Below are 14,106 nucleotides of genomic sequence, written 5' to 3'. Positions count from 1 at the left end.
TGTGTATAAACCGACCCGTTTATAAGCTGAGGTACCCAATTTTCCCTTAGAAACAAAAGAAGAGAGAGATTGACACACGTATAAGCCCCGCCCAGTATAGCCCCCTTCACAGTATAAATGCCAGATGTGCCCCCAATATGAGGCATCCCCCTCCCCAATATAAATAGTTAAATGTGCCTCAAATATTAGGCAGCTTTCCTCCCCATAGCCAGATGTGCCCCCAGTATGAGGCAGCTCCTCACCCTATGTGTCCCCAGTATGAAAAAAAACCCCTCCCTATAGCTACGTAACGTGTCCATGCCCCCTCCTTTGCAACATCGTGAGTAGAGCACAGTGATAGGATGACTGCAGACCTGACTGGTTATGGTGGCTTCGGTGGTGCAGAGAGAGAGCAGCAACGTCAGGTGCAATGCCTGGGATCCCCTTGCCTCTCTGTCCCGCATGCTGTTTCAGTGTCACGTGTACTGCTACGGATCCCCTTGCCTCTCTGTCCTGCTCGATGTGTCCATGTCACATGCACTGCAGGGATCCCCTTACCTCTCTCTCCTGCTTGCTGTGTCCGTGTCACATGCATTGCAGGGATCCCCTTGCCTCTCTCTTCTGCTCGCTGTGTCCGTGTCACATGCACTGCAGGGATCCCCTTGCCTCTTTGTCCTGCTCGCTGTGTCAGTGTCACATGCACTGCAGGGATCCCCTTGCCTCTCTCTCCTGCTCTCTGTGTCCGTGTCACATGCACTGCAGGGATCCCCTTGCCTCTTTGTCCTGCTCGCTGTGTCAGTGTCACATGCACTGCAGGGATCCCCTTGCCTCTCTGTCCTGCTCGCTGTGTCAGTGTCACATGCACTGCAGGGATCCCCTTGCCTCTCTGTCCTGCTCGCTGTGTCCGTGTCACATGCACTGCAGGGATCCCCTTACCTCTCTCTCCTGCTCGCTGTGTCCGTGTCACATGCACTGCTATGGATCCCCTTACCTCTCTCTCCTGCTCGCTGTGTCCCGTGTCACATGCACTGCAGGGATCCCCTTACCTCTCTCTCCTGCTCGCTGTGTCCGTGTCACATGCACTGCAGGGATCCCCTTACCTCTCTCTCCTGCTTGCTGTGTCAGTGTCACATGCGCTGGTCGGATCCACGTCACATGCACTGCAGGGAACCCCTTGCCTTTTTGTCCTGCTCGTCCGTGTCACATGCACTGCTGGGATCCCCTTGCCTCTTTGCCTCCTCTATAATAGTGCTGCCTCTGTGGTAATGTTAATAACAGTTGCATAGTTACCATGCACCTGCTTACAGTTGTGCTTAACCACATGTAGTTTTAATGAATTACCATAGCTGTACGGCAAGCTGTGGTACCTAGTGGTAATAAATAGGTTTACCAAACATTCTGATAATTCCCACTGACTTTGTTTATTTAGCGGATACTATAAAATATGCAAGTGTAGAATTTACATACTATAGCTTTGAAATTGTTGCATCTTTCTGCATCAATTCCAAGGCAATATGACTATGTTCATACCATTGACAAACAGACCTGCTGAATTCCTTCAGTGGCATACCACTCATCAGCTCTTTCTAACACATTCACTTTCATGTGAGATTCTTAAAGGACCACTGTCGCGAAAATCTTAAAATTTAAAATATATGTAAACACATACAATAAAGAATCATGTTTCTGCCAGAGTAAAATGAGCCATAAATTACTTTTCTCCTATGTTGCTGTCACTTACAGTAGATAGTAAAAATTACATTACCGACAGTTTTGCGCTAGTCCATCTCTTCATAGGGGATTCTCAGCATAGCCTTTATTCTTTATAAAGACACTCCTTGAAAAAAGATTTTATACAAAAAAATGCTGGCCAGCCTGCACACTTTTTTGACAGTTGGATAGAGCAACTGGCATTCACTAAGTGCTTTTGAAAATAAAGAAAACCCAGAGAATCCCCCATGGAGATGAGATCAGCTAGTCCAAAACCTGTCAGTTCTGTCAGATTTCTACTACTTACTGTAAGTGACAGCAACATAGGAGAAAAGTAATTTATTACTCATTTTAAAAAACTGTACTTCTTATCTGTATATGTTTACATATATTTAAAATTTTAAGATTTTTGCGACAGTGGTCCTTTAAGACAGTCTGACATAAATGTTATCAATCCTCCACATCAGATGAATAAATTAGCTTCTTCCGACCCGGAAGGGGTGGAGCTAGTGTTTGTTTTCTCCGGGAAGACGCAGAGCGTCTCTATCCAGGTGGAACGCTGCGTGACAAAGTGTTCTAGCGACACGAAACGGCCGTCGCTTTCCTCCACCAGTGCCCGCCACCCACCTCCTCCACCATTTTTGCCACACAGGTCAGATCTTAAACTCATTTTGACTGTTGTATGATCCTTCCATTGAAGCCGTGATTGATCTAATAAACACCACCAAGCAGCAGACGGAAGGTGCACGTTCTTTTTCTTATGAGTACAAGTCAACAGTTCTTTCTTCTTCTCTACACGGAGCACACGTCCTGACGTGTTTTTTGACAAAGCTGGAAGTATCAGGCATGTGAGGTGAGAGTTTGCTGATGCAGCCCTTTTTCCTTTCGCTGTCTTAGAGAGTGCCGCACTGACATCTTTTTCTTGTTCACAAAGAAATTATCTTCTTTGTTAACTGTATTCAACTTTCTTCTATCTCTCACAAATATGTGCCTTTTGATGGGAGGACATTACTGGCATAACATCTTTATTAAAGAATATTTTAAACTATTTAGTTTATGTTATTGGGGTTGCTTCCAACATGTCTGATTTTTTAACCTTTAAATTAATGTATACTGTTTTTAACTATCATTGCAATTTGGGTATCATATTTTGTCAGGTCTGCAGGAGTTAAACTATGCCTGTTGGCATTAGACCTGACCACAAGCTCAGCTGAGCTAATCTTGAAGTGAACCCGTGGTGAGAGTAATATAGAGGCTGCCATATTTATTTAACTTTAAACAATACTTATTGCCTGGGAGACCTTTGGCTGCAGTAGTGTCTGAATTACACCAGAAACAAGCATGCAGATAATCTTGTCAGTTCTGACAATATTGTCAGAAACACCTGATCTGCATATGCTTGTTCAGGGTCTATGGCTAAACGTATTAGAGGCAGAGTACCAGCAGGACAGCCAGGCAACAGGTATAGCTTAAAAGGTAATACATATGGAAGCCTCTATATCACTTTCACCTCGGGTTCACTTTAATACATGTTAAGGTAGCCATACACTGGTCGATTTGCCATCAGATTCGACCAACAGATAGATCCCTCTCTGATCGAATCTGATCAGAGAGGGATCATATGGCTACCTTTACTGCAAACAGATTGTGAACCGATTTCAGCCTGAAACCGTTCACAATCTGTTGTGGTGGTATTGCTGCTGCCGCCGCCGCTCCCCCCCCGCATACATTACCTGCTCCGCTGGCGCGACTGCCCCCGGTCACCGCTGCTCTGTCTGCGCTCTGGTCTCCAGGTCCGGCATGCCTTACTTCTTCTAGCCCGGCAGGAAGTTTAAACAGTAGAGGGCGCTTTACTGTTTAAACTTCCTGCCGGGCTAGAAGAAGTGAGGCATGCCGGACCTGGAGACCAGAGCGCAGACAAAGTGCGGTGACCGGGGACTGGAGTCGCGCCGGCGGAGCAGGTAATGTATGCGGGCTCTACTGCGTCGGTCGTCGGGCACTCGAACGCCGCTAGCGACGCGCTCCCTACCCGCGGGCGATCGTCGGTAATTTTCCGCACAGAGCGATCGACGGGATCAGACGAAATGGATCGAAATTCGCCGTGTAGCGCGAACGATTGGCAGCAGATTCGATCCCAGTGATCGAATCTGCTGTCGAAACGGCGGCAAATCGGGCCAGTGTATGGCCAGCTTTACTAAGCCATAGTTGACATTTGTATCTTTTCAAATCACAAATCTTAGTTGAAATGAAGTTGATGTTAGATGATAAATGGTATCATCCTGATTTACAACTTCTTGATGTTAGATGATATCAGTTTATACTTATGTATACTCTTAGTGCTTCTTCTACTAAAGTTACATTGCAATTCTTAATGTGGCAAGCCAGCCTTGAGGTGAAAACCCCTGTCAAGCATTACTGGTGGCCTTGGAAACTGGTTATCCTGAAGTTAACATTACAAGAGCTTCCAACAGGCGTGTGCTTCTCTGCCAGTGAGCTGTTCCTAGGTGGCTGGCCTTCCGCAGGACAAAGAAAAGCTTGCAGAAATCTATGATCTGTAAAGTTTGTGCAAGAGAATAGGACAGTCACCTAGCAACAACACCCATTCCAGCTACCCTTTACATCATTCCTAGCGATTGTATGTATTCTTGATAACTGAAATAATAATAATGTAATCCAACATAATAATTTTTCTGCATTGCTATTAAATAATAGAATCACACATACTTTAGCGTTAAGCTACTTTGCTCCTGTCCTGAAAAAGGCTGTTTCCTGCCTCCTCCTGCTTATCTTGCATCCTGGCCGCCCAGGGCACTCCACCTTTTATCGACACCTTGTGAACTTATGGATTCCAGACTTGATCAAGGTCATGCCCCCTTTCGCCTAAGCTACGCCCTGCTCTAGGGATCCTTGACCCGGGCATGGCCCAATGAGGCGACCCCACCCTTCACCTAATACACACTCCAATGAGTTCTGGGTCACCATGAGCTTGCTGGTTAGTCTGTACATACTTTAGCAACGTTATAATTTTGACTTTGTAACCACACATTGCTTAGCAATTATATCATATTAATGCATATTGCATAATTCAGGGTGACCATGGCTAAACAATTCAGTAAAAGACTTGTAGCAAGTCTTATGACATAATTATCTTAGAGTTGCAATGCAAGTATCGCTGACATAAGCCAAAAATGTCAGCCCACTTTATAGACATTGTGTATATACCTCATTGATTCTGAATTCATATTATAAAACATGAACTACTTAAGAAAACTACAATAAAAGCAGCTGCCTTTTTGATACAAAACACATATTTTCAAAATTAATTAAGTATATGTGGGCGGCTTCTTTTTCTGCTGTGTGGACCTGGGGACATCTTTGTCCCCCCCCGTGTTTTCACCTTGGTTAACAATGTATGTGGCATTCCACTACGCTATCCTCCGCAGAGCTGTTTTTGTGTGTCAAGATATTCTGATAAAGGTGTCTGGAAGTTTCCAGTTGCTGTCAGTCTTCTGACAGCATATATTCAATATGTGGTTATCTTCCTACCCCTCTCCCAGGTAGTCCACAGGGAGACAGGGGAGGTGATTGATGCGGATATGTTGTTTGAGCCTTTTCTAATATACTGTACTATATGAGACTGTTCCTGAGATTATATTTTGGCTTTCATATCTCGGCTTCCCGAGTGCTGTGCCTGCCCCTTCCCTCCCGTCCCACCCCCGTTCCGGGATGAAGTCTCTTCTGACCGCGCTCTCGGCTCCGGCATGGAGGAGGGGTGTGGCGGGCACCACCCCTGGGGTGGCCGTAGTTATATTTACTTTCTTTTTGAATGCTCGTGCGGCGTTCGTTTCACTGCGGTTCTGTCTCCGCCCCCCTCCGATCCTGGATGGACATGATGTCATAGACCTCATTGCCTCCCTCCTCTGGTGGGCGAGGTCGGGGTGGGGGCCGTGTGCAACGATTGGACGCCTTCCACATGAATACAGAGATGTGTGTGTGTGTGTGACGTTGTCTGTAAATTCCACGCCCACCTAAGGAAACTGGAAGTGACCGGTAAAACATGTCGTGGGCTAGCGTGGGAAGCCTGGTGGACATGTGATCGCTGCCCTGATACCCTGCTTGCAGCCCTCTCTTCCCGGTAGGCCCAGTCTCCTCTGCCTTGTACACCTGAACTAGTCAGCTGACTATCCCCTGGCTGGGGGCATCTGTGACCTCACGAACCAGAACGCCACCAACGACAGTGGACTTGAATGCAGCATCGTTTTCAGGGACTTGTTTCAAACAGTCAAAGGACTATACACAGCTTTATCAGGAGAGCAGATGCCGTTGATTCGGTACTGCATGCGGTTTTCTTCTTGTTGCTATGAACTGCAGATGATAGGATTCAATTCCATATATTACTATGATCACAAGTGCTTACAGTGTCGGCCTTTCTCTTGTCTGCTGTGCAGGGATCTATTGCCCTAACTGCTTCATTATATGTTGATGTAACTATTACCCCAGCTTTACCTGCATGACTGTCTGCTGCTACTTAACCACATGCTGTGGCAACAATCTATCCAGCTATATTTGCATGTTTGCTTGCTGCTAACACAATTACCCATGTGGCATTTACTGGCATCTTGCTGTGAACTTAACCAGGGAGCCTTGCTTGGTTCACACTGATACACATCAAGTACATGTATTCTGCTGCTGTTGGTGGAACTCTGCTATCATTTACATTTGCAGACCAGTGCATGTTTTGACTGTTCATTTGGTTCTGAGGAGACATCTAGATTGTTGTTTAGCGGGCTTACTGTGTGAGTGAGTACCATGAATTAATTAATAAAGTTATGATATTTTAGTTTATATAGCAAAGCATTGCAGTTGCGTGTTGCTTGGGGTATACGCTCTCCTTATCTTTCCTCTAAGTATTTTGTACATATGTGAGTCTTACGGGGCCCATATACTTACAAGATTTCCCGCCGATATACAGCAGATTCGATCACTGTGAAATCGTTGCGCAAACGCTGACCAAATGATCGATTTCCGTCCGACGCATGGATTTCACTCAGTATCAGCAGATTCTGGAGACCAATGTCCGGGAATCAGTGACAAAGCTGAAGCTGCGCTGGGTAGAGTTGCTCGTTGGATTCCGCGGAATGGAGATTTCAGTGATTCCGGTCCGAAATTGGCAATTCCGTTCCGGTGAGCCCGTGATCGGAAATAGCAGCATTTCTATGCAGAATTCCGTCGGAATTTAATCAGAAGCGTGTAAAAGCTGCATTAGCCAATCAGAAGGATCAGAAGGGATAGACCCATCACAGAAGCTTAAAACATGCTGATTTCTGCATTAAAAAAGGAATTTCTGCACCAATTAGAGTCTTAACAAAAACCAATCAATCCTACGTTAGCAACCAGCACCTAGCTACCTATCATCAGCTATCCCACCCATTTTGTATATAAGAGAGGTGTGACAGTCACGAAGCTTGTGGGTTTCAGTCTGATGTTGGAGAGAGGAGAGACAGACCCATATTAGTTGTTTCAACATAAAACAATAGTATTTTTAAAGACTGTATATAAAACAAAAGTATTTTTAAAAACTGTGAGAGAGAATTAGATTGAGTGTGAGCTGTTAGTAGTAGTAGTAGTAGTAGGTGTATTTGTGAGAGAGTGACAGTAGATTGTTAGTTTGAGTGATAGATTGTAGTGCAGTGTACTAGTAGTTGCTGTGTGGAGAGGGTTAGACAGAGCCAGCCAGGTCGCAGGCTTAGTGTTTGACAGAGTGAGAGAGTTAGGTGATTGATTAGTTGAGTGTAGTGCAAGTTTTTTTTTTTTCTAAGTTCATTTTTTTGTGTGTTTGTTTTCTTTATTTTGTTTTTGATTTATTTTTTTTATTTCACCCCCTTATTTTTTTTATCTGTTTTTTATTTCAAGTTAGGTAGATTTATTTTACTTTGGTTCTGTCGCTCATACCCCTTCCCCAATAAAGTTTTTGGCCCCAAAACAGGAGAAAAAGCAGCAGCAACAGGCCCCTCCTCTTCTTTTTTCTAGTCGTCCTGTCACTATCCAACCTGCGAACCATTCTACTTCAAATCCCTCTGCATGCCAGGCTGGAAGAGGACTACAGACCTCGGCAAGCACATCATCATCACCCTTGTTGGTTTTCTCTGAATCACCAGTGTTCCAGCATCAGGCCTCTGCCAGAAATGTTGCAGAGGAAGCTGATGCTCCCTGCAAGTGATCCTTTTGTTGTCAAAAATAATGCTCTCCTGGCAAGGCTGTTGGGCCAACAGCTGCTGCCCTACCAGTTTGTGGACTGTGCCCCCTTCCGCAGACTGATGAACAGTGTTGCTCCACAATGTCTGATCCCCAGCCACCATTATTTTTCCAGGAATGCTATTCCTGCCCTTCACCAGCACATTGTGGAGTGTGTTGGCCGGTCTATGGATCACGCTGTTGGTGGCAAGGTGCACTTCACTATGGATGGCTGGAGCAGCAGGCATGGGCAGCGAAAGTATCTAACTTTTACCGCCCATTGGGTCACCCTCCATGGAGCTGCTGAGGAGGGTGCAAGATCTGGGGCATCTCAGCTGGTGGTGCCACCACGTGGGTTAAAGGGGAAGCATGTTCTACTTCCCTCTGCTACCTGTTCTGTCCAAGGCCAGTCCGCCGTTGCTGAGCCTCCCAGCAAGTGGTCCCGCTCCTACACTGGTCTGCAGCACCATCAATGCCAAGCAGTGCTGAAACTCGAATCCATGGACGAGAACAGGGAAACCGGATCTGTAATCCTTGCAGCTTTACAGGATCAGATTCGGCAGTGGCTTTTCCCCCGAAAACTGGAGACAGGTGTAGTGGTGTCTGATAATGGTGCCAACATGCTGGCCGCCATTTCTGAAGGTGGCCCACGTCTTCAACCTTGTAGTCTAGAAATTTTTATGAACTTTTGATGGGTTGAAGGACACTGTGGCTTCAGCACGAAAAGTGTCAGCCCACATCTGTCGCTCCACAACCGCCACCGCGGCCTTGAAACTGCTGCAGCTCTGATATAGCCTGCTGCATCATAGGCTTATTTCTGATTGTCCGACATGGTGGAACTCCACCCTCCACATGCTGGAGAGGTTGTGGGAGCAGCGAATGGCGGTCAGGCTATACCTGTCTCAGACATCTTCCTCCAGAACAGGGCCACTGGACTACATTACTGGGAACCAGTGCCAGCTGATTGGACAGGTGTGCAAACTCTTGGAGCCTTTTAGAGCAGGCAACAAAATTGGTCAGTGCGGAGCACTGCAGCATATCAGAAGTGCTCCCTATTGTCTTCATGCTGGACAAGGCTCTTGACAAAGTGCTTGGACAGGGGGGAGGAAGCCCTACTGAACAGTGGTCAGTCAAGTGGGGGAGTGAGTGAGCATGCTCAAGTCCTGGATGAGGAGGCAGAGCTTGTGAAAGCGGAAGAGCCCATTGTCCGTGGGTGGGAAGAAGATTCTGATGTGGAGCTGGAGCATGACGACAGTTCTGAGAGCCAAGAAGAGGTGATTAATGGCAGACATCTCTTCCCTATGACTGCGCATATGCTCCAGTGCCTCAGTAAGGACCCCCGGATTAAAACTCTAAAATCAAGGATTGATATGTGGGTGGCCACCATCTTAGATCCCTGGTGCAAGGGGAAAATGCGGCAGTTCATACCCCCCTCCCAAGCAGACTCCAGGATGAGCCACATCTGGGATGCACTTCTTCGTTGGGTAGAAGATGCGTTTCCTGCACCTGTATCCCGGGCCCAAGCTACCAAGCCTCATCATACTCAGCAGAGGTCTGGTGGTCCCACTCCCAGAAGCAGCACCAATAGCCAATCTGTGAACCTGCTGAGTATGTTGAAGGAATTTTATCAGCCAATGCCAGATACTCCTTCTAGCAGCAGCACCACCAGCGGGCAAAGCTGTCACCGCCAGCGGCTGGCCCATATGGTGAATGATTACTTGGGGTTGGCCAGTGCTCCAGACAATATGGAGAGTAATGATGACCCCATGGAGTATTGGACAAAACAACTGGATACCTGGCCTGAACTCACTCAGTATGCACTGGAGGTTCTTGCATGCCCCGCCGCCAGTTTTCTTTCTGAGCGAGTATTTAGTGCTGCAGGTGGGGTGGTCACTGACCAATGGACCCGTCTGTCCACAGACAATGTGGACATACTAACGTTCATTAAAATGAACGAGCCATTGATCAGTGATAATTACAAGGCCCCTCTCACTGATTAATGATGAAGATTAGACAGACTAAATTAAAATTTTGCTGAATTTCAAGCCTCAAACTCTGCTGCATATTTTTGCATTTTAAGATCATAAAAATGCAGTTTTTGCAGCTGTCCGACGTTATATTCTATCCTAACCCTATGCTTTTGGCCTACAACTTCTCCTGCTGCTCCAAAAAAAAATTATAATGACTGCTGTGAAACGACCTCTAGGTCCCATGGCCTGCAACAACTCCTGCTGCTCCAAACAAAAATTGTAATGACTGCCGTGGAACCACCTCTAGGTCCCATGGCCTACGACAACTCCTGCTGCTCCATACAAAAATTATGATGACCGCTGTGAAACCACCTCTAGGTCCCATGGCCTACGACACCTCCTGCTGCTCCAAAAAAAAACTATAATGACTGCGGTGGAGCCACCTCTAGGTCCCATGGCCTATGACAACTCCTGCTGCTCCAAACAAAAATTGTAATGACTGCCGTGGAACCACCTCTAGGTCCCATGGCCTACGACAACTCCTGCTGCTCCCACAAAAAAATTGTGATGACCGCCGTGAAACCACCTCTAGGTCCGATGGCCTACGACAACTCCTGCTGCTCCAAAAACAAATAAATTGTAATCAGGATTGTGATTCAGCCACCACTAAAGTTATCAGCCAAGTACTAAAGTTATCAGCAGGACTGCCAGGGAACTGGCATTTGTTTAAAAGGAAACATCCATTAGGTTCCCTTTAACATTGTAGAAATGGTTCCCCCGGAATGCGGAATTCCGCAGAATATTGCAGGGATCCACCGGAATGTAGAGGTGACGGAATTTCGTTACCGTGGAATGCGGAATTACCGCGATATTGGAAATCGCCTGTTTCGATCATCCCTAGCGCTGGGGCTGGATCTTTCAACAAGACAACAACCCTAAACACTGCTCAAAATCCACTAAGGCATTCATGCAGAGGAACAAGTACAATGTTCTGGAATGGCCATCTCAGTCCTCAGACCTGAAAATAATTGAAAATCTGTGGTGTGAGTTAAAGAGAGCTGTCCTTGTTCGGAAGCCATCAAACCTGAATGAACTAGAGATGTTTTGTAAAGAGGAATGGGCCAAAATACCTTCAACCTGAATCCAGACTCTCATTGGAACCTACAGGAAGTGTTTAGAGGCTGTCATTTCTGCAAAAGGAGGATCTATCAAATATTGATTTTATTTCTTTTTTGTGGTTCCCAAATGTATGCACCTGCCTAATTTTGTTTAAACAATTATTGCACACTTTCTGTAAATCCAATAAACTTCATTTCACTTCTCAAATATCAGTGTGTGTGTCTCCTATATGATTTATTTAACTTACATTTTTTATTGTAACAACCAACGATTTATACAGGAAAATCAAGACGATTAACAAGGTTGCCCAAACTTTTGCATCCCACTGTATACAGCATGAGATATGGCTTGCTTGGCAGTTGGAAACAGTTATTTCTCCCATTGCAGTGAGGTTCACAGACTGGAAACTGGCAGGGCCATGGCCCTGACATCACACTGTGCTAAGAGTTCCACCACAATATCAACCATACAGACTTCCCTGATAATCTAATTGAGAAAAAGTAAAGGTTTCTCATGGGAAAGGGGCTATCCCTACAGGATGGAATAAAGATCAATCCTTGGTTTCTCTTTAAAGTTAGACAAATGTTTCAAAGCAGTTATTCTAAAATACACAGATGAACACAAATGTAAGGCACCGAGTCACAGTATTCCTGTTCCCCACAAGACACAAAAAACATCAATTATAAAATTTAAAGACCCCAAAACAAACAGTAAGCAAGTCCTAATTATCACTTATTGGCCTTTATTCTTCTTCATTTTTAGTTAGCCAATAAATGGTATCATCCTGATTTCAAACTTCTGGCCTCTATTCAATTCACTTTTTCTCCTGAGTTTTCTCCGAGGAGAAATTTATTCATCTAACTGTTCAGCACTTTTGCAATTAAAAAGTACCAAAAAATAGGTAAAAGAAAAGTACTGTTAAAATTATTCTGAGTATTTTCCTGTTTGCTGGTAGTTTAAAAGTCATTTTATTGGTATGAAAATATCAAATAGGAGAAAACTCAGAAGAAAAAACGTTAATTGACCATTATGTCTCCACATGCATTCAGATTATTAAGATATTTTTTAACACAGGTCTTTTTAAGTGTATTCTTTAAACAGGTTTGCTTTTAAACAGAAGTTTATGTCACAATGACATAACCATCAAAAACAGGTATTTTTACAGCATTCTTTGGGAACATTGTAAGATGAAGAGGCTACAGGAAGTGAGTTAAAAAGAGCTGTTTGCTTATTTATTGAATTTACAATATTTTCCCAAGCTCTTCCATGTGAACTTGGTTTTATTCTGCCGCCTGTACAATTTCCCCAGGTGCTTTAGGGACACTAGTATTTCCCAACAGCTGCAGTCACAGTGGCAGCTGTGTCAGCTTGCTGGTCATCTATGCCCTGGCTTTGTTTCCCACAGCAGTTCAAGCTACAGGCAGAATAACATAAGAACATCCCAATAGCACTGAAACATTTAAAGGCAGACGTTTTTGTGTTATCAGTAATTTGGTCTATGTGCAATGCTGTCTTACTTTTTCAGTACGGCATTTACAGACATTTTAGAGTAGAAAGAATGGCTTAACTGTCAACTGCATTCAACAAGAATTTTCCCAATTAGGTGTCAATTAACCACTTCACCTCCAAGTGTTTTCCCCTTTAAAAACCAGAGCAATTTTACCTGTCAGCACTCCTTCCATTCATTTGTCTATAACGTTATTCCTACAGCTCACACTGAAACAACCTATTTCCTGCTTTTTTCACAACCAATTAGGCTTTCTTTGGGGGTACTTTTTGATTAAAATTACTTTATTCTAACTGTGTTTTCAACAGGAAAAATAAGAAAAATTGAAAAAAAATCATAATTTCTCAGGTTTCGACCATTATAGTTTTAAAATTATACATGCTACCGTAATTAAAACCCACACATTTTATTTGCCCATTTGTCCCGGTTATTGCAACATTTAAATTTTTTCCCTAGTACAATGTATGGCGCCAATATTTTTTCAGTTTTGAGTCCATCACTAACTACATGCCCATAACTTAAAGGGAGGGTTCACGGAGTTAGATAAAAAAAGAAAAATACTAATCCACTTTCATGGGGCTTCCTCCAGCCTGTGGCAGGCAGGACGTGCCCTCAACGCCGTTCCGGAGGCTCCCGGTCTTCTCCGGTCGGGCTCTTGTGCGCTCCAACGTGCGTCTCATGCGGTCGCGCTGACGTCATTGGACGTCCTCCAGGCTGTACTGCACAGCCGCAGCAGTTCTGCGCCTGCGCAGTACAGTCCGTAGGACGTTCAATGACATCAGCGTGACCACGTGAGACGCATGTTGGAGCGCAAGGAGAAGCCCGACCAGGAAGCTGGCCTGGCCAGGTCGGGTGAACCACCGGAGAAGACTGGGAGCCTCCGGAGCGGCGTCGAGGGCACGTCCTGCCTGCCACAGGCTGGAGGAAGCCCCAGGTAAGTGGATTCATATTTTTATTTTTTTAACCAACTCCGTGGACCCTCCCTTTAAGAAGTAACAGTAATATACCCTCATGATATACAATTTAAAAAAGTTCAGTCCCAAAGGTAACTATTTATGTATTTTTTTTAATTGTATATTTTTTTGAGCCTTGATGCCTTGATGCATGTCGCAAGCAACTCCCACTTCTTAGAGAGGTCTTTTTACTAATTGGCTAGTTTTCTCTAGCACATACTGGTTGTCACATTTTAGATATAATTTTTAGTATGATGCTTGTCCAATTTTCTGATTGCAATATACCCACAGGCAGCCCAAACTCTCCACAGAGTTCTCCACAAGTCATGAGAACATTTCTTCTTTGTGCCATAGCAATGTAGCAATGATCATGTCTCCCATTGCAGTCCAGTAGTTTCAAGCCCCTAGTATAGCCATTTCTCTTTTAGAGGCACCTGCCAAAATTGTTATGCATATGTGGATGTAGAGCTGCAATGCATGCAATTTGTCAAAAGGTTTCAGTCCTGTCTGATCAGTCCAAAGAACATACTCCAAGTGGCATTTTGGCTTGGAAGATACCTTTGGCTTTTTATCTACCATTCTCACTATTCTTCTGAATGTAAGGGTGATATCCATCTTGTAGGGGAGTATGATT

At 44.8% G+C, this 14,106-nt stretch overlaps 1 protein-coding gene across 3 annotated transcripts in view; it reads right to left on the bottom strand.

Moving 5' to 3' along the window:
• GRM1 (glutamate metabotropic receptor 1) overlaps positions 1 to 14,106 on the bottom strand; it is a 616,944-nt gene that overhangs the window by 559,197 nt on the left and 43,641 nt on the right. The window contains exon 1 of one of the 3 annotated variants that reach the window (XM_068231983.1): positions 538 to 581. The exons of the other annotated variants lie outside the window; for them this stretch is intronic. Within the exon in view, the coding sequence (XP_068088084.1) occupies positions 538 to 574 (37 nt within the window). The 5' untranslated portion in view covers positions 575 to 581. Of the gene's footprint in view, positions 1 to 537; positions 582 to 14,106 lie in introns of those variants that run through there. 3 annotated transcript variants of the gene reach the window in all.

The sequence above is a fragment of the Hyperolius riggenbachi genome, chromosome 4 (assembly GCF_040937935.1).
Source record: "Hyperolius riggenbachi isolate aHypRig1 chromosome 4, aHypRig1.pri, whole genome shotgun sequence".
Taxonomy (NCBI): domain Eukaryota; kingdom Metazoa; phylum Chordata; class Amphibia; order Anura; family Hyperoliidae; genus Hyperolius; species Hyperolius riggenbachi.
Note: the sequence above shows the minus strand (reverse complement) of the source record. Positions and strands in the feature narration are given on the sequence as shown.